At 37.8% G+C, this 21,663-nt stretch overlaps 1 protein-coding gene across 1 annotated transcript in view; it reads left to right on the forward strand.

The window, feature by feature from the left end:
- Positions 1-21,663, forward strand: part of PDLIM5 (PDZ and LIM domain 5) — a 150,145-nt gene that overhangs the window by 56,259 nt on the left and 72,223 nt on the right. Inside the window, exons 4-5 of the mRNA XM_032224129.1 lie at positions 18,790-18,832; positions 20,639-21,066. Coding sequence (XP_032080020.1) covers positions 18,790-18,832; positions 20,639-21,066 — 471 coding nt within the window. The remainder of the gene's footprint in view (positions 1-18,789; positions 18,833-20,638; positions 21,067-21,663) is intronic.

Consider the following 21,663-nt stretch of genomic DNA (forward strand, 5'->3'; position numbering starts at 1 on the left):
CTTTGTAAGAAGAAAGCCATGTTAATTTATGCTAACCACTAATCAGGAGGCATCTGGTAAGAGCCTTTTGCAACTCAGACACTTACTAAAAGGCGTAAACTTTCATTGAGCACAACTCACTTCACCAGATGTGATAACTAGTGATTGGGACAACATGTAGGCTTAAAAATTAATTTCTGATTCCCAAATACCGGTTCAGACATGAAAGTTTTGCAGGATAAGGAGGCTTTGGTCTGAATTCACTAGTGCATTTTCAGGACTCAGTATATTCTAAATAAAGATATTGCTCAATAGACCTGAAATATGCTGGCTCATGTTGTTAAACTACAGATCCTGTTATGGCTGTATGCTTAATGGCAGGATTTAAAAGTATACATTTCTTGCCAGTTCAGTGGAGAAATGTGTTGACTTTGGTTAGAACCCAGCAAGTACTTTCTTAAATGTAGATATTTTCTAACAGCACAGTCCACAAATAAGGTTTGCAGTTCTCCCCTTCTTAACTTAATATTTATGCATTTTTTTCCTAATGGTTTTTTTTAAAGTTAAAAAGTTCATAAATCCAGGTTACACTGCTTTAAAAGATATTTACTTCTGTGTCATCTGCTTCTAGTCTACCTTGGCTAATGTTGAAGGGCTAAGCAGGGTTAGATGTGGTTAGAACGTGAAGTACCAGGAAAGCCAAGGAAACTAGGAAATAAAGAAATAAAATTCTGGAAGAAAGCAAACTAGTTCTTTATTGTTACTATGGAAAATACACGGAGGTGTCCATGAAACCATCTGACCTCAAGCTGATGGGGATTTTCTGCAAGTAGATAAATCTTTGTGTGGGTGGACTAAATGGATATATTTTTTTTCTGCACGTGAACAGAGAATTAAAATGCCCCAGAGCATTTTTTTTCTTTTGCTAATTTCCACAAGACAGCTGAGTGCACAAATGCATTATTTCTCTAGCCAGTTGTAGCTTTTATCTGTTACCAGAAGTTTGTCTGTTTGGCACGTTACAAGATAGGCGTGTATCAAACTCTGGTCAATGATTCAATTGTAGGTGTGGATTGTATTCACGCACACAATTATCTGTTGCACAAAATCTTAAAAGCTACAGTTTGAAACGCTCTACTTTATCTAAATTTGTGAGCTCCTCACTCCTTCCTTTCAATCAATTGCTATCACTAGATTATATATGCTTCTCCTATTATAGATACTCAGTACGTCTAGCATTTATTGCTGTTAATCCACGGAAAGCATGAAAAAACACTGAATCCTATTTACTCCCTGACTTACAGGTAGTCCTCAACTTACAACAGTTTCTTTAGTGACCAATGGCATTGAACAAATTGACTTATGGCCGTTTTTCATACGACCATTTCAGCATCCCCATGGTCACATGATCAAAATTTAGATGCTTGACAACTGACTTGTATTTATGACAGTTGGAGTATCCCAGGATCATGTGATCACCTTTTGCAACCACCTGACAAGCAGTCATTGAGGAAGCTAGATTCACTTAATAACCATGTTACTAACTTAATAACTGCAGCGATTCACTTAACAACTGTGACATAAAATGGGGTAAAACTCAATTAATAAATGTCTCACTTAGCAAAATTGGGCTCAATTGTGATCATTAATCAAGGAATACCTATATAGCATTAGGTAAAGGTTCTCCTCGCAAATATGTGCTAGCCGTTCCTGACTCTTGAGGGTGGTGCTCATCTCCGTTTCAAAACTGAAAAGCCAGCACTATCCAAAGACGTCTTCTTGGTCATGTGGCTGAAGGCGCACGGAATGCTGTTACCTCTGCACCAAAGGCCTTCCTATTTTCTTACTTGCATTTTTACATACTTTCGAACTGCCAGGCTGGCAGATGCTGGGACAAGTAACGGGAGCTCACTCCGTTACATGGTGCTAGGGATTCGAACCACCGAAATGCTGACCTTTCTGATCAACAAGCTCACCATCTTAGCCATTGAGCCACCATGTCCCTATATAGCATTAACTGAGACTTATTGTATGTGACTACTTTAAAGTGTACCAATCAGCTTCTACTCCACCCTTTGTCTTCACTTAGTGATGTTCTCACTTAGGAGGAATCTCTACCTAACTCATCGTTTCTGATAGAGAATGCAGATGATTAGTTGGCTTAGTTGGTTTGCTAGATAGCATTCAGAACATGGCACTATTGTCCTTGTACATTTATTTTAAGCTCAACTTGTTTGGATACGTAGAAGATGACAAAGGGAAACAATGTAAGTTTGGCTAGCATTTATCATAACTTCTTAAAATAATACAGATGACTTGGTGCATGAGCTCTGGTGACATTTAGTCTTGCTGGCATTCTTTTTTTCCTCCTTTTAAATAGTTAGTTGGTATCACAAATAACATTGAAGTTAAATTACATGTTCTTTGAACTAGGAAACAATATACTTTTATCCAGATTGAATATCTTCATCTATGAATGCATTTAATCCCTAGAAGTATGTCAGAGAAGACAATTTACAGTCAAGAATGCCCTACAGCGTTATAAATGGATATAGATATGGACAGGTTTTACCTATAACCTTACTGTGAAGCAGCCAAAGGAGTTGTGGCATGGAAAGCACAATGAAATAGCAACAGATTTTAACACGTCTTATAAGTGTAGATAGAATTCATGAATGAATTAATTTACTAAGATAGCAGGGGTCAGGTAATCGAATGACCTTATTTTAATAATACGGATAACTGAATTACAATAACCTTTTCTTAAAGAGATATTTGATGAGTGAACAGCAGTTCTCTACTATGGAGTATGATCACTTAGATTATGACAAAGAGTTTATTAGCACAACTTTTAACTTTCTGACCTGCTCTAGGAGGGCCATTTGTTGTGGCAGAAAAATGCTTCAACGTACAGGATGTACCTTGGCACTTGTCATTAATTGATTCGAAGAGACACTAAAAATGTCTTACCACGTGATCCATTTTTTCAGCTGGGAAGGACTTTCTGCCTGTCCCTTTTTTATGACAGTGATCTTTCCAACATCTTTCCTTGTGACATTCCTGGTATGGCTGGCTCCCTGTCTGTTTTCCATAACCATCCCATTCTTCCCACCACAGCGCACCGAGTACCAAACAAACAACAAGTACCAGGGCAATATTTTTCCATCAAAATGTGTCAAGTATCAAATTCTATGAGTTTTGAAGCAGTTGAGTACCACTTTCCAAAATCATGCATAATTTATTATATGAATTACACTAAATGTTAATATTGGTTGCCATTTTATTTATTTATTAAACAAATTTATCAAACATTAATTTTGTTTGCTATTTAATTCTAAGTATTTCCATACTTGTTTGACACATGGTCTTTGAATTTTCCAAGAACAATATCATGTTCTTTGAGGAGAAAAAATTATAAGACATACTGTGATTGACTTCTGAGATTGTATATTGTATATTGTAACATGGAATGGTTATTCAAAATAGTTTTCTCTGGATCTTACAAATCTCATATTTTACTGCAGTGTATATTTACACACCTGAATTGTAAGTAGCAAAGAAGTACTGTTAATACACTGATCATCATGCTAGGGCACACCTTTTTAGGGGCCTAAGGTACAGTGTGTGTCTAGAAATAGTATATTGAACCATCCCTCAAAAAGATTGTTGTCAGAAAAAAATTAATTTGCTTTAATTTAAATTTAATGTCATTAAATCAAGTTAAATAAACAGCTTTAATGTGACTTCCCATACATTTCATAGATTCATATGAAAGATAAAAGACTCAAAGTTTTAGGGAATTTTCATGAGCCAAAGGCTGCACCCTGCCCTACACATTTTCGTCAACGCCCTCAGTCCTCTGAGTAACAACTACTTCAAACTGAACTTGACTCCTGGTGATTACATCAACTTGGTTGGTGGAGGTTTTTATGCTATTGCCTTTTTAACATTTTACTCCCTTGTTTGTAGTCCTGGGATTCCTAAGTGGTTACCATGTCCTAATCATGCCTGACCCTGCTTAGCCTTTTTGAGTTCAATCAAGGTTGACTTCATGCTGTTACCTGATGAGGCCCTCTAACTTATAACTGGGATCAGAGCCTGCTTCCTTGACAATTGTGCAAATAAAGAGAAGTTGATATTAAAGATAAATTCATCTTGTCGTAGAGAAGGGTCTCAGTCTAGTGACGACTAAAGCAAAGACTTCTTGTTGGCAGTAGCAACTTTTCCCTATGATCAAAAGGGAGCTAACTCTTCTCCATTACGGTATATACAGCAAGGGTGAAATGTTACTGCTTCGGACCTGTTCGCTCGAACCAGTAGTAAAAATGCTTCCAATTCACCCGAACCGGTAGTAAAAAAAAAATCCTATTGGTTTGGCCGAACCGGTATTTTCGACAATCAGCTGTGACTCACGATTTATATTAGCTAGAAAGTAGGATTTCCTGCTTTCTAGGTAATATAAATGGTGTGGCATAGCACGTAATAATATGAATTGCGTGGCATAGCAGATTCCCCCTCTCCTCGCTGTTTGCTTACCTTTGCAGTCCGTTTTTGACACTGCGCCTGTGCGCGCTCACATTGCTACATGCCATTAGCAAAGGTATGTTGATTTCACCCCTGATATACAGTATATTTAAAATACACTATGTATTTTAAATTATTAGATAGTGCACATCTTTGCTAAACAATAAATATATGTGAATAAAATTGCACTATTTGCATGTTCTTTCTTTAAATACCCCACGATAGTAACAGTTTCTAAAACAAATCACACGCAACTCCCAAGAATATTAAAGGAAGGCAATTAAGACAGGTTTTTCCCCGTATAGAGACTAGGGATTCTATTGGCAAGTTTCCCATATGTTTAAATAACGTAATATTTGCAAAAGATATAGTAATTAATAGTACTTTGGGCTGAGCATAGGAATGATTTAAAAAGAACTTGAGGCGCCTTGAATATAAGACAGTCGTTTTTGATTTGGGGAAATTGTAATCCCTGTCCTCGTTGTATATTGCTTTCAAAGCGTTCTCAGATCTTCGATTTTTGCATAGTCAGATATATGAGACATTCTTAGGAGGGGGAAGTGTTAATATCTATATCAAATCTGGTATGGAGCCAGGATTTTCACAGTGACCTTTTAGTAGAAGTGCTTCATTATAAAGAAATAACACTTCACTAGGGCTGTTGTTTGTCTGGAATAAATGCAGGGGGAGAAACGAATTGTCCTTAGAAGAAGCAGTCTCTTTTTATTATCTGCTTTTTGTAGCACAAAACTTAGAGAAATGCAGAGATCGAGAAAGTCAGTGGATTTTTATTTTTTGTCATTAAATGTTATCATTCTGATTTAAACAGATGCTTGATTTGCATATAAGTTTGTATTTGCTATTTTGGATTCTTTTGTAAGCCACCTGAAGTCTATGGAGTGAAGCAGAGTAAAACAACTTAACAATAAATACATTCTACTTGAATGCATTTTCTATTCTAAAGTTTGTTTTGCATGTGGAACAGGATTATGTTCATAAACCAGTAGTCATGTTATTCCTACTAATTGAACTTCCCTGGGTGTAAATTTTATTCCAGGCTAACCACGGAAACTTGGCTATTTCTAATGTCTTCCTTGGCTTAAAAGCACCCTATAAATATGCCAGCGGGTTCAAAAAGCCTGTGGTTGTTTTGGAATTAAATACCATGTTTCCCTGAAAACAAGACAGGGTCAAAATAAGGCCAAGTGCTTACTTCGGGGGTCAAAAAGAAAATAAGACAGGGTCTTATTTTCTTTTGACCCCCAAAATAAGCACTTGGCCTTATTTTTGGGGAGGTCTTATTATTTTTGAGATGCAGGACGAGACAAGCATGGTCACCTTGTGGCTGCTGCTGCATTGCAGTATATTTGGTGAGGGCTTATTTTTAGGGGAGGGCTTTTTTTAGCATATGCCCTCAAAAGCCCAATTAGGCTTATTATCCGGGGAGGTCTTATTTTCAGGAAAACAGGGTATGTTTGTAATCTCAGTAGACAGCTCAAATGTCTTTTTAAAAAAAAAAAAAAAAAAGCACTATCCTTCAGGGAAATTGCTTGTTTCTGACATGTATGGTTTTCTTTTTATTGTGCTAATTGGAAATTTACAAGCCACAGTTTAATTTCCAGAAGTGCTTAGCTCCATACCAAAAAGTCAGATGTATATTTTGAAATTTGTTTTACATAATCTGATAAACCTTGTCACTGTGATTAATAAGTCATGAGTTGTATCCTAGTGTGACAGTTGCATTTTCCAATTAAACATAATTAAGCAAATCATAGCTTAGTATATTAATTAACTTTGTTATTTGTTTCACTTTCCCCTCCTATGAGCAACGAATTCGTCACTGGATATTTGGAAGGATATATCTAGAGGTGAAAATTATATTAGTTTCCTGGACAAGCACGAGGAAATTATTTGTATTTTTATGTCCTACATATAGGTATTTCAGGATGTATGAGTATTCATCAGGACAAACACACAATATGTAAATTGATAGTGATACTAGAGGTTCTGCTCAGAACTGAGAAATTGCCATTGATAGAAACGGATTTGGGTCTCCTCCGGATTCCATCTGCCAGCCAATGTCGGCTGGCAACTCCCTGGGGGAGAGCCTTCTCTGTTGCAGCTCCGGCCCTCTGGAACGAGCTCCCTGTTGAGATCCGGATCCTTACTACCCTCCCGGCCTTCCGCAAAGCCACCAAGTCCTGGCTGTTCCAGCAGGCTGGGGGGAGCTGAGAAACATCTACCTCCATAGAAATTGTGAATGTTGGTTTTGTTTTTAATATGTTGTCTTTGTCTTGTTCCCCCCTTTCCCTTGTCTTTTGTAAGCCGCCCGGAGTCCTCCGGGAGTGGGCGGCATACAAAATAAATAAATAAATAAATAAATAAATTTTGTTTATGGAAATACCTAACATTAGAACAAGAGTGTCAAACTCGCGGCCCGCAGCCTGGATGCGTCACACCCTGGCCATGCCCACCCCTGTTTTTAGCAAAGGGGGGGAAAGCCGCAATACATCATGTGACGACAACGTGACAACACGAGTTTAACAACCCTGTACTAGAACTTAACTGATCCTTTTTATAAGAGTTTTTTCTAGTGGCTTAATTAGTAAAAATAGTCATTCCTGCAACTAGGTCTTTACATTTAGTTTTCAGACATAGCTAACAAAATAGTAGATGCCCTATCTTGTATATGATCTCCAAGGATTGCCTGTCAATTAGTTGAATTTGTGCAATTACTCAACAACTCTGCACCAACAGGGTCAGTCCAAAGGCCACGGTGTACTGCCAGTGCTGAGGTTCAGCTTACTAATAGCAGTACTGAAACCGTGGAATTCAAAAGTATAAGGTCTCCAATAACCTCCTGAACAGTTCGTGTACCTAAATCACCTTTCCTTACAATGGCTACCTAGTAGAGTGATTAGTGACTTCAAGAAAGATAAATGGGAGAAGGTTATCACCAAATAAAGATTGCAATTCATCATGGGTTTATCTTGTAGCTTTGAATTTTGAATTGCTAACTAATTAGTTTTGAATTACTAACTTTTTAAGACTTTTTTACTATACTTTTTTTACTGAGGGAATGCGACCACATTTGTAAGCAGCTAAGGAGTCATAGCCAATTTTATAGCCTTTTTTATGCCACAGTTAAGCAAATTACTCAGTTGTTAAATAATCACACAGTCATTAAGCAAATCCAGTTTTCCCCATTGATTTGCCTTTGGGGAACTGGCTAGCCCCCAGTGACACTGCAATTTATATATGTATGTGTATATATATATATATATATATATATATATATATATATATATATATATGTGTGTGTGTGTGTGTGTGTGTGTGCATGCGCACGCGTACGTACGTACGTACGTATACATATACATATACATATATATAAATGGCTGTGTGTGTGTATGTTCCAGTATAACTCTGGAACGCCTCGAGCAATTTCAACCAAACTTGGTATACAGATGACTTACTCTCTGGAGAAAAATAGTGAGGGGATAAGACACCCCTAACACTCCTCGGGGTGTGTATTCTGTTAAGATACAGCCTGTTGTGCCTTAAAATGGCTTCTATTGTACTGCAGTAAAATGGCTTCTACTGTACAGTGCACTGGAGTTGCCATGGTAATGGCTTCACAGTACTCCACAAGGGGGCTTAAGGGGGAAAATCCAACATTAGAAATTAGGTTTGGTCCGGACCATTTCCCCCTATAAATAAATATCTGGGCAACGCCGGGTTATGAGCTAGTTGTTAATACATGCCGGTTACCAAATTTTGATCTTATGACTGTAAGGATGCTGCTAAAATCATAAATGCAAGGACCAGTCATAAATCATTGTTTCCAGTGCCGTTGTAATTTCAAATGGTCATTACATGAATAGTTGTAAGTTGAGAACTACCTGTAGATGAAAAAGAAAATCTGGCTTCCATGTAATAGCTGTGATATTTTTTTTCATATATATATATATATATATTTTTTAAATTATCTTCTTGACAGTGTGAGGAAAACTACATGAATAATCACCTAATCCAAGTTTTATATTTCATATGCAGATTTTATGTCTAGACAGTTTATAAGGTTATTTTGAAAGCATTTAATTAAGGCAGATATATAGTACCTCATTAGAGCTCCATGTTTTAGCATGCTGCATTAATACATATATTTCCCTCAGTAATGTAAAATGTTCCTATTATCCTTTGAATAATTGTTCATTTGCTAGAATAAGATTTTCATCGGTACATTAATTTTCATAGATGGTGTTCTTTTACCTTTTTATGTAACGTTTGCAATATCCAGTTCATCACACATTTAATAGCTCTTCTTCCTTGCCTGTTTTAATTCCAAGAATAATCTCTCACTCAATAAATAGCTGCATTGGATTCCACCTTTCTTGTTTGATTCCAATTTACATTGTTCAATTATTAAATACTGTTCGCTAATCAGTAGCAATAAGAGAATAGATGGCTCTGAACAGAATTGTTTATTGGTAATATGCAAAGCTTCAAATATAATATTTAATGGGGATACAAAACTATAACATTATCTTGTGGATGATGATGTATGGGTAAAGGAAATAGAGTATGCCGTAGCTTATTTAAAATAGACACAAAACTCTGTAATCTATCAGCACATCAGCAATGTGATAATGGACCCAAAGTGATGCTGTTATTTTCCCCTCAACGTATGGAGAATCTTAAGAGTCTAAGTAGTAGGCTTAACTCTAGCAAGATGAAGTGGCGGTGAGCTTTATGATTCCCTGGATCTTGGAATTTTGACTCCAAGTGGCAGACAAAAATGGTATGCAAATTTAAGGGTTCTCTTGAACCCAGGACTCCTTCTTGGAATCAGGTGTCCAGGAAGACCTTTGCATAAATCTAATCATTTCTGCTTCCCTGAATGATAGGAATGCCTTGGTTCCATTCAATGAAACCAAGTGTTATCTAGCAGGAATCAGAAGAAATATGTTCTCAGTGATGGCTGCTCCCTTATGGGACAGTCACAATACCCTTCCAAAAAATTGGATAGGCCTGAGCTTGTTAGCCTTCTGTAAGCCTTGACTTTCCTCTCAGACTAGGGGCAGAAATATTAGTTGCGTCCATAATATAAAGTTGTTTAGTTTCTCTCTCCCATTATAAGGGCCCCAATGACAGTGTATTTTTTATGTATGTTTGTTTATTATCTTTGGCGGGGGACTTATAGATATTTAAACTCTTATATCTACTTTTGTGTTATAATCCATTATTATTACAATCCAATATTATATTATTGGATTGTTAAAATTCATAATTTATAGGGCATGTTGGTCAACAAGAGCCATTTTGTTGGAATGGGAAAACCATGAATGAATGAATGAGCTGCCTTATGATCCAGGTTATCCATCTGAATATCTAGGAAGGAGCTGCTAAAGCTTGTGAGTCTAACTGGCTGTGACTAAGAAAGCAGACCTTCTCAATGATAACCTCTGTATCTGGCAATGATGTGCAGTGAGGTTTATGGCTGGTGAGGCACTGACATCATCACAATCTTTTTATTAAAATGCCTTTGTAACACAGGAGGTTTTAATAAATGGATCCGCGCCATTTTGTCCCGTCCTTGCATGTTTCAAAGGGGTGGCGGGCAAGAGCGTATTGCTGAGGACCATATGCGGTGGCCACCAGTGGCCAACAAAAAAAAAAAAGATTTGGGGGAGGGGCCGAGGAGTTTTCTTGGCAAGAGATCTAGCTTGCCACTGCTTTCCTCATAGGTCTGAGAAAGTTTCTTTCTTTCTTTCTTTCTTTCTTTCTTTCTTTTTTTCTTCCTTTCTTTCCCCCTGATTTGTTTCTCTCTCTTTTCTCTCTCTCTCATTCTATCCCTTCAGTTCTCTTTCATTTCTCTTTCCCTCTCCCCCTTCTCTCTCTAATTTGTTTCCCTCTCTTTTCCCTCTTTCCCATTCTCTCCTTCCAGCTCTCTTTCATTTCTCTCTATTTGTCCCCTTTTCTCTTTCATCTCTTTCTTGCGCGTGCACGCAAAATACCCCAGGATCACGGTGGCGGGGAGGGGACAGCAACTCGGTCCGCTGCGCTGTGGAGAAGAGCCACACTATACAGGAGACTCAGCGCTAGACTCAGATCAGCGCAAGCCGCGGTCCCATTCCCCTTCTTCCTGAGCCAACATGAAGGGGACTGCGGCTCGCGCTGACCTGAGTCTAGCGCTGAGGAGTCTCCTGCACAGCGTGGCTCTTATGTGCAAGGGGGAACCTTTATCTTAACTTTTAATATAAAAATAAACATTACCAGACCCTGTAGTTGCAGAGATTTTTTAGTGTGTTATTATTCTGAGCTAGACCCGGTAATACTATGAGAAGATTCCCTTTGTGGGTTTCCCGGGAAGAGGGCTGTAAATTTGGCAGTAGGATTAAATGGACAGGTGTCAGTAGGTCTTTCACCCTTGATTGTTAACAATTTCAGCAGAACTGAATTGTAGGTTGTGGAACAATTTTACAAGACATGCATATTCTCTTCCTTCATGCAGCCTTTGAGACCAAAAAGATCACTCCTCCGTGATATATTTGTAAAAATCTCTGAATTTCCTTTTAAACATTAAAAATAAATTAATATTTTGATTGATAGGCTGTTGTACTAACAAACAACTAGCAATATTAATACTAATATTAATACTACTAAGCGCCGCTTAGTTTCACCTAACCCTTTTACTACTTTTTTCATAGCTTTTGTTTTAAAGGATACGGATTAATCTTAAATTGTTAAATTTATTTGCCAATTGTTCCTACAGGTAGTCCTCAACTTATGACCACAAATTGAGCCCAGAATTTTCTGTTGCTAAGTGAGACATTTGTTAAGTGTCCCCCCCCCCGTTTTATGACCTTTCTTGCCACAGTTGTTAAGTGAATTGCTGTGGTTGTTAAGTTAGTAACACGGTTGTGAAGTGAATCTGCCTTTCCCATTGAACAAGGTCGCAAAAGGGGATCACATGACTATGGAGCACTGCAACCATCATAAACATGAGTCAGTTGCCAAGCATCTGAATATTGATCATGTGGCCTGCAAAGATTGTGTGAAAAATGGCCATAAGTCACTTTTTTCAGTGCCATTTTAACTTTGAACGGTCGCTAAATGAACTGTTGTAAGTCGAGGACTGCCTGTATTTAAAACAGCACAAGAACAAAAAAAAAATAGATTGCATCATTTTTAAAGTAGTGTACCTTCTTTTAGGAATTGTGACACAGGAGAGAGTTCAGTTCAGGGAAAGCCTGCCAAGAACTAGAAGATGGAGATCAATTCTTTTAAGGAAGCCACCATTTTAAGCTCCTGAAGAAGACCTTGTTGGTCAAAATGCATTTGACAGATTTGGACATTTGGGCTTTCAATTTTAATTTCTAATAGCACCATCTACTCTTGAGTGTGATGCTTGTTTGGTAGCGAGACTTCTCGATAAAACATTTATCAGACTGTTTTAAATGTGCTGAAGTTGCATTAATCTTATTCATCTGTAGTTAACATAAAAGTGATCTCCCCCCCTTCCCCTAATGACTGCTTGTGTTATTCAGGCTAGCTGCCATATGAGCGGTTTTATTTATTCTTGATTTTATCTAAATGTAACTTCTGAAGATGAAAAAACAAATCAGAAAAAAATGAAACCTAAACGGGTTTTTTGTGCATGTGATGCAGTGCTAGTAATGTACAATTGCATTCAGAATACTCGGAACTAAGAAGGGAGACTTTAGAGTTTTGTTTTGACTTGTCTCTGTTATGGTGAAACGTAGAAATGAATGTTACTCCCACTATCCAATGTTTCTTATTTATTGTGCTTCGTGGATTCAGCTCAAGGCATGCCTCCTGTCCAGGGGTGAAATGCTACTGGTTCAGACCGGTTCGCCTGAACCGGTAGTAAAAAATGCTACCAGTTCGGGCAAACCGGTATTTCCGACGATCAGCTGGGTGACAGATCAGCTGTGACATGCTGATTATGTTATTTTATATTCATATTAGCTAGAATCGTCAGATTTCCTGCTTTCTAGCTAATCTAAATTGCGTGGCACAGTGTATTCCCCCCACTCGCTGTTCTACAGCGACTCGGAAGGCTTCAAAATGTTCCCTTTTTAGCGCTGTGCGGGCACACCTCAACAACACATGCGCGCAAAGCACGCGCTTGGTAGTAAACACCCCGAACTGGTAGCAGACTTCAGAGGATTTCACTGCTGCTCCTGTCCAACTCAAAATATATTTGTAGAAACTGGTCATCTGCTAAAGTCTATTTAGGTCACATATCGTGCTTATTTACATGAATAATTATGCAAAAAAACCTACTCTACTTTGTTTTCATTTTTCCAGCACTGAAAAGATTGGCCTAATTTTTTCATTTTATGGATATGTACCAGCATGCAGACTTAGCAAAAGTATGCCTGCTCTTTATTCACGCCTACCTTTGTAGATCAACTTATTTCTATATTTAACTCAACCCTTTTTCTTCTCACTTCTATTTTCACTTCTTCTTTTTTAGCGTTTTAGCCACCTCTAGATTCTATTTGTCAATAGTACTTCTAGTTTCTTCATAGAACTTCAGTGCTCTATTCCCTGTTTGCTAGTATTATATCTTCCACTGGTCCTGACAATAATGTCTAGATATTCTTGTCTTTTATTTCACCTGACCAACTTTGTTTAGTCTTGAAAGCTAAACAGGAGCAGGTTAAGATAGTGGTTAAATTGGAGATTACCAGGAAATTCCAAGATTATGCAGTAATTGAGGATTTTTTTTTTAAAAAAAAACAGTACAGGTAATCCTTCTTAGGATCCCAATAGGCCAAAAATTTTTGTTGCTAATCGAAACATTTGTTAAGTGAATTTTGCCCCATTTTATGACCTTTCTTGCCTCACTTGCTAAGTGAATCACTTCAAGTTAGTAACACAGTTGTAAAGTGAATCTGGCTTCCCCATTGACTTTGCTTGCCAGAACGTCTCAAAAGTTGACACCCCAATTGTCATAATAATGAGTCAGTTGCCAAACATCCGAATTGTGACGCTGCAACGGTCACAAATGTGAAAAACGGTCATAGATTACCTTTTTCATTCCAATTGTAACTTGGAACAGTCACTAAACAAACTGTTGTAAGTCAAGGACCTTCTGTAGAAAGTAATGGTAAACCTCTTCTGTGTTGTTGCTAAGTACACGTAAGTAGCTATGTCCATGAGTTTAGTTCTGAGGAGGTTTTATATGTTTTCATGGCTTCCCTACACTGTAACATTAACATTTTTTATTTTATACATTTTTTCTTCCTTCAGATTCTTACCTTTTAAATCCAGTGCTTTTTTTACTTCTTTTCTACAATTCTATTAGTTGCATCTTTAATTTGCCATCTTTTATTTTGCTACTTGTTATACTTGTGATTTCTGGTCCTCAGTATTGTGTGAAGATCTGGTTTTGCTCTATCTAATAGAGTTCAGTGCTAATATAGAAAATAAAACAAACCATGCAAGCAGAATATATCCAATAAAATGAGAAATCTATTGCAATATTACTAAAATAGCTTTTGGGGGTTAGGAGTTATAACCATAAAACATCAACATAGAGAATTATGTACCCACCTGCCTTACTATTAATTGGCAATGTGCAGTATGCTATGTAAAAGAATGTAAAAAATTCAGTGTAAAAAAAATTCCTCCAAAGTAACTCCCTCCCTCTCTCCTCCCTCCCTCCCTCCCTCTCTCTCTTCCTCTCCCTCCCTCTCCCTCTCTCAAAGAGATCTTGTTTGCAAACTGTTTGTACAAAGAATAGCAGGCTATAATGACAAAGAAAACCCAAAAGCTTAACTGAAGTAATCTCTTTGAATGAACATAAATCTGGTATCCCATTGAGGACCTACTTACATATTTCACAAGTCAGAAAAAGGGCTGAGAAAATATCTACAGATCCTTTGCACCCTGGACATAAACTGTTTCAACTGATGCTATAGGACACTGCATGTCAGAATAATTAGACACAAGGACAGCCCCCCCCCCCTCCAAATGCCATCACTCTGCTAAACAACTAACTCCCACAACACTGTCAAATATCTAGAAAGGCAGTATTACCATCATTCTCATCTTCCCTGTTACCTATCTCCTTATCTTCTTATGACTTTAACTTTATTGCTTGTATCTTACAATTTATATTGTTTACTTAGTATTCTAGTATGATTTATGTTGATTGCATATTTAGTATCCGTGACTATTACTAAGTGTGGTATCTAATGTTTTATGATGAATGTATTTTTACAATGACTATGATCATGATCTATCACTATTGTTGTATGTACCCTGAGAGCTTAGACACCCGAGACAAATTCTAATCACACTTGGCCAATAAAGAATTCTATTCTATTCAGCATCTTTTGATCTGATTCCGTTGAAAAGAATTGAGAGAGGGAAGAGAAAAGCAATACTGAAGTGATGCCGTTTAACTTATTTTTATGATGGAATATGATAATATTCCATCGCAAAATAATGCTAATATTGAATAAGAAATTAATACTGTAATTGTAGTTACCCCCGGATTGTCATTGTGATTGCCAGAATGATGTATTAACTCTCAGGTTGTTCTTCATCTTTCCTTATTCCTCCGTTTTTCTTTGTTAATGTAACACTGATTATCTGTATTAACCCGTTTTCTGCATTTCATAATATATTAAGCTAATCAGGATCTTCTGAGAGGCGAGATTTATTTAATTTGTCAAGATGTCATTGTACCAATAACATGTAAATTGAATCATTTGCATGGTGATACATACGTGGTCATCTTTGTGACTTATATGGGATACCTGTGCATTGTTGCTAAGCCTCAATATCCTTAAACTAATATATTGTCAAAGCTAGAGGGTTTTATCTGATTTGGTGGAAGCACGTTGAATGGACCCTTGCGTGTCTGACAATTATTGAAATACTGGCATTGTCTGTGAGATTGTGGAATACAATGCTTGCAACAAAATTGTATGGTAAAATAGCCAAGTCTCCACCCCAATGTTATTTAGCTTTTTTGCTTGAGTGTGGTTGCTAATTTCTGTCTTCTTCAGCCAAGTACTCAAAACTATTATGTTATGATGTGCTCCTCCTTTTTCATTCCCTCTTGCATTTCAGCTTTTTTGCTTTATAAAGCAAGTTGTAGCTTAGACTTGAAACAAAGCAGTTTTGTCTTGAAGCAAACATTTCCAGATTGCTGGATGGATGATTTGGCAGAGTTCTCCATATTCTCTTTTTTTTAAGTCTGAAATGAGCATATGAGCCAAGAAGGAAAAGGTGAACAAAACCAAAATGTAAGGAATGAAGAGTTTGTCAGTATATATATATATATATATATATATATATATATATATATATATATATATATATATATATATATATATATATATATATATATATATATATACACACATACATACATACATACATACATACATACATACACACACACACACACACACACACACACACACGATATTAAAAAGGAAATGGATAGTTAGGAGTAACTGTTACAGCAGAAGCAAATGTGGTTGCATCAATTCTTCTAAGACTGGTTGACTGAATGGTTGACTATTTTTTGATAAAACTATAATAAATGAGTTGTTTTAATAGAGTTTGTTCTTCTGTTTATTGTGGAATTCATAAAATCTGGTTGGGTCTGACGCAGATACAACATTTCCAATTAGTTAATTGAGACTGAAGGAACACAGAGCAACTGTTTATTTCCTCCCAATTTTTCCATTCTTGCAAGAAAACATTGTGTTCCCACTTTTTCATTGGTACAGGTTTAATGTATAATGCTCTCTATATTAACGATGATTCATTCCTTAATCATTCACTTAAATCAGGGGTGTCAAATTGAATTTCTTTGAGGGCCGGATCAGCATTGTAGTTCTCCGCAGGCTGGCCATGGGGTGGTGTGGGGAGACGGGACAGGACATAGGCCTCTTACAGCACCCTGCCACCAAAACGGGGTGTGTGGGAACCTTGTGCGCCCTCTTGTGCTCCGTTTTGGCTGGCAGAGTGCTGCAGGAGGCTGTCCAGGTCGAAAATGGGGTGTTAGGAGGGGGCGTTGGCTGCCAGAGGCACCACCGGCTGGTCCTTTGCTACTTCCAGGCCAGCAACACGGGCCAGATTTAAGCCCTTGTGGGCTGGATCTGGCCCGCAGGCCTTGAGTTTGACACTCCTGACTTAAATGATTGGCTCCTAGTCAAATTGAGAAGTTGAAACTGACTGCGACCAGTATGCCGAATATGGTGCACCAGCCCAATTTTTGAAATAAATTATGAATAGGAAAAATGATTTACTCCAAATTGATATAAAAGAACAGAAGGCCAGTCCTTCTGTCCACACATATGTTCTCTTGGTGCAGACTTTTATACTATAAATTGTAGTGATAGGCAACCTCTTTGTCGCATAAAAAGCTAATTATTGTGAATGGGGCTTGGTTAATGGATGAATTCAGCCACTTATTTCAATCAACCCAGTCTTGATCTATGAGGACCCAGTACATCAAAAGCTGTCATTTCTGTAAGGCAAGCCTGCCTGGTTTTGTTTATTAACTTTTGTTTTCACAGCCACATCAGTGCCTATGTGCGCGCAAGCAAGAATGTTCAGCGTTATTCAATCCTGAATAATAATCAGTAGACTATTTCAGGAATCTAGCCGCAAAATGCATTTAAAAATATGCTTTTGTTTGGAAGTAATTGAATCAGCCCATAATATGTAAGAAAACTGCTTTCAGGGTTTTTTTTCCCCCAGTACTATTTTTGCCAGCATAAGGTCTTTTATTTTTCTTTATTGCAGCCGTAGCAATCTTGCTTCCATTTTTTAAAAAACAGATTGGATGAAACTAGGAGTTTTAAGTTGGGAGGGAAGGGGATACAACTAAGGTATAAACAAATCTTTCAAGTGTTCTTAAGAAATTATTTCATATCAGATTAACTGAGCATCAGTTTTGTGACTTAAATGCAGTAGTCGAGCTGACAGCACTATTAATTTTTCATCAGAAATGAGGATCATGCTCAGGATCTCCAGAATAATTTAATATACTGTGGGAGAAGAATGCATCTTTCCCACAAATCTGTACTGGTACCTGAAGGTCCCAGCCAGAGGCGGTATTCAGCAGGTTCTGACTAGTTCTGGAGAACCGGTAGAAAGTTTGAGTAGTTCTGGAGAACCGGCAGAAAGTTTGAGTAGTTCGGAGAACCAGTAAATGCCACCTCTGACTTGCCCCGCCCCCATCTATTCTCTGCCTCCCGAGGGATGGAGATTTTGCAATAACCTTCCCCTGGAGTGGGGTGGGAATGGAGATTTTACAGTATCTTTCCCCTGCCATGCCCACCAAACCACGCCCACCAAGCCATGCCATGCCCACAGAATCGGTAGTAAAAAAAACTTTGAATCCCACCACTGGTCCCATCTATGTATTTTGGAAGTCATTTCAAGGAATCATTGCAACTTATATGCAGTTTAGAGCTGAAAGAGCAGCTCTAAAGGGAAACTGCTGTAGATAGACATTATATATATATATATATATATATATATATATATATATATATATATATATATATATATATATATATATATATATATAAATATAAATACATACATTTACATATATAAATATATACATTTCTAAGGAAGTATGATAGCTGGTTGAAAAGTTGAAGAATAATTGTCATCATAAAAAGAATCAGACTCTTCACAGATGTGGTGTACAAGGAACTGAAATGTAAATGCATGGGAAGAAGGCTTTGCTTTTAAATTTTTATTCATGTAGCAACCTCCAAAATTCTCCTTCAGTTTATTTTAGGACTAATTCATTGGCGGTTCGTGCATGCAGCAGGAAGCAAAGCTAGTTGTATAAAAGAGACGATGCCATAAACGTTGTCACTGTTGTATAAACTGCAAGCCGTGTGTGGTTTTTGTTAATATATTGGAAGCGTTTTATCGTTCATGCATGGGCCAGTTGAGTTATAAATCCATCCAATATACAAAAGCCACTCTTGTTTTAGGATGCAGCTGATTTGCTCTTCAGTTTTGCTTTGCTGGTTGTAGATACTTTGCTCTTCAATCTACTGATCTTTGGATGTTTGGAATAAGACTTTGATTAACAGCTGATGTAAGTTTGGCTATACTGACAAGTCCCACTGATTAGCATTATTAAGCATGAATTAAGTCAATGGGACTTCAGAAAGTGTTTTGCATTGTGATTTTAGAACCTAAAATGTAATGGACCCTATGGGATTCTACATTGCTTATGGAATTTGTTTCCTTTTCTCTTTTCAGAGCACCTGCAGCGCCAAAGCCAGATCCAATTCCTGTGCAACAGGTAAGGGGTTCTTCCCCGGGTCCTAAGTACACAGGAGAATTCCTATTGTAGCTAATTTACTCATTCACATCCCTCAATGCTCCTTTTAATCAATGCTGTCAATCTGAAAAGTTCTTCCAATGCAACGTGGTTTTGAAAATTTTGAAATATGCTATCTTCTTTTATCTAAAAATTTGGTCCTCAGGTGTAATTTTTGGCTTTGAAAGTCTTCCTTGCTGCTGCTATTTTGGCATTGGCCAAATTTATATTGAGTGATAAGCAACCAATATAAAAGTTTTTAAGTATTTCAAAAACAGGGACTATCATGGAAAATGACTGCTGTAGTTCTTACGGACTTTTCCTTGAGTTGAATTCAACTCCTAGGAATTTCATGATCACTCTTCCACAGCTTTTTTTTTGGTAACAATGAAGAAGTGATTTGCACAATTTTTCCATTTCAGTATATTCCCTCCAACCTCCCCTTTCTAATCCAATCTACCATCCTGGGATTTTCTAATCATTCTCCATTCAAGTATTAACCAGGCCTAGTTCAGTTTAGCTTCCAAGCCTAGATAAAAGTTAACAAAATGCTGTTACTTATAGAGATCAGCCATGTTCTTAAAAGGTCCCTGTTCATTTCCTAAAATTTTAAGAGTAACTGATTACAAGCATGTTTAGTAGGAGCTTTATAAAAAGGTGCAAATGAAATTAGATAAATAGGTACCACTTCTGTGGGAAGGTCACAGCGTTCCGTGTGCTTCAGCATACAATCATGCTGGACCATTTTGGCTCCTTCAGCTGGAGATGAGCACATAATAATATCAAAGTGCTGTCCACATGGCCACAGAAGGTCCACAAAAGGACCACATTGGCTCCATCAGCTAAGAAGCAAAGCTGAGCACCATCTAGAGCTGGACGTGACTTGACAGATAAAATATTTACCTTTACCTTTTATAAAAGCATAGCTTAATGTAAGACCTTTTTCTGCCAGATCTCTGAAAGTATGATACAGTTACAAAGAGGAGTTTGTAAAAATGCAGAAAGATTTGCTTTCCTCAGTAGAACATGATCTCTAATAGGTGCCTGTTGATTTGCTTAACTACATGTACAGCAAGTCTGATGGCTATTGTGGTACAAAGAATTGAGTAAAAGAAGAGACACTGTCACATTATTTTGTAGCAAAGATACCAAACAAATTCCAAACAAAACATGTGACTTTGCCTTTAAGTTAAGCTAAGATAGCAATAGCTTTTAAATTAGGGGAAGGTAAGATTTAGAAATACCCAGAGCCTGATTATGTGCAATAAAACTAGTAAATTATTTCTTTTTCGCTGGGGTCAGAGTTTTTAAATGACCTCAAACTACTTTTGAAAGTAACTTCTTAAAACAAAATTGGTCATTTGTCACTAGAAAGGAAGGCCATTGTTCCAATATAGACCTGCCTGATATACATAATCCTTTAGTAAGTAAAAATCTTACTATGAGGATTCTGTCTTTGATTACCTCTAATTCTTGCACTGAAGAACTGCACTTTTCTCCTAATTGTTGGACTCAGTTTTACAGTGAACTTTTTGGCTAAAATAAATCCAAGGCTACCAGCTCACGCATGTTGTGTTTTGTTTTAGTTTTTCTTTTCAATGACGCATGCTGTGTGATGTTGGCAGGCCAATATTTTATGGCCACCGTCGTATACTTTTGCAACGGTCCGTCATCAATTGATGTTTCACGACAAAACAGCTGCAGATTTCATGGATACATTTTGCATGTGTGTGTGTGCATGTGTGTGTGGCTTTCTTGTGTATTTTTTTCTGTTTTTATTTCACCTAGGTAGAGCCCAAGGACCTAATTAAGCCTGTGCCCATTGCATCTCCAGCTGTGTCCAAAGTTACATCCACAACCGGCATGGCCTTCAATAAGGCTCCTAGACCCTTTGGAGCTGTGTCCTCCTCCAAGGTCACTTCCATCCCATCACCGTCATCTGCCTTCACGCCCGCCAGTGCCAATCTTCCATTACATGCTTCCCCTACACTTTTGGCCTCTATCACGCCTCCCCCGTTCACTGCCTCAGGAGCGCATGTTAACCCCAAAGCTAACGCTGAGCAGCGTTGCCATGTGCCGAGTGCTGCAAAGCCTACCGTTAATACCCCATGGCAATCCCCACACAGTGCACCGTTCAGCGAAAGGGCCCCAGAGGTGACCGAGGGGCAGCGAAGTGCATCCAGAGAAAACCAGGGTGACAGTAAACAACAAAATGGGTAGGTCATTTTAGGGACTAGTTTCTTCTTCTTCTTCTTCTTCTTCTTCTTCTTCTTCTTCTTTTTCTTCTCCTCCTCCTTCTCCTTCTCCTCCTCCTTCTTCTTCTTTCTGTTTTAAAGGTCTCAAAAGTACTTCCTCGGCAATTCACTGATTGCGCTTTCTACCTGAAATTATAAACCTAAAAAAAAAATCAGGTTAGTTGAGAAGGGACTTGTTTTAATTTTATAAACCAGATTTATAAATTGAGAGTGCTGAAGACGGTAAACACCAAGCTGCAATGTTCGACGGTTCACAGCAATTTAAGAATCACTATTGAAGATTTAAGGAGGGACGTGGTGCTCGGTAGCTAGGATGCTGAGCTTGTTGATGAGAAGGTTGGCAGTTCAGCGGTTCGAATCCCTAGCACCGCGTAACGGAGTAAGCTCCCGTTACTTGTCCCAGCTTCTGCCAACCTAGCTGTTCGAAAGCATGTGAAAAATGCAAGTAGAAAAATAGGGACCGTTTTGGTGGGAAGGTAACAGCGTTCTCTGTGTCTTTGGTGCTTAGTCATGCTGGCTACATGACCATAGAGACGTCTTTGGACAGCGCTGGCTCTT

The sequence above is a fragment of the Thamnophis elegans genome, chromosome 9, assembly GCF_009769535.1.
Source record: "Thamnophis elegans isolate rThaEle1 chromosome 9, rThaEle1.pri, whole genome shotgun sequence".
Taxonomy (NCBI): domain Eukaryota; kingdom Metazoa; phylum Chordata; class Lepidosauria; order Squamata; family Colubridae; genus Thamnophis; species Thamnophis elegans.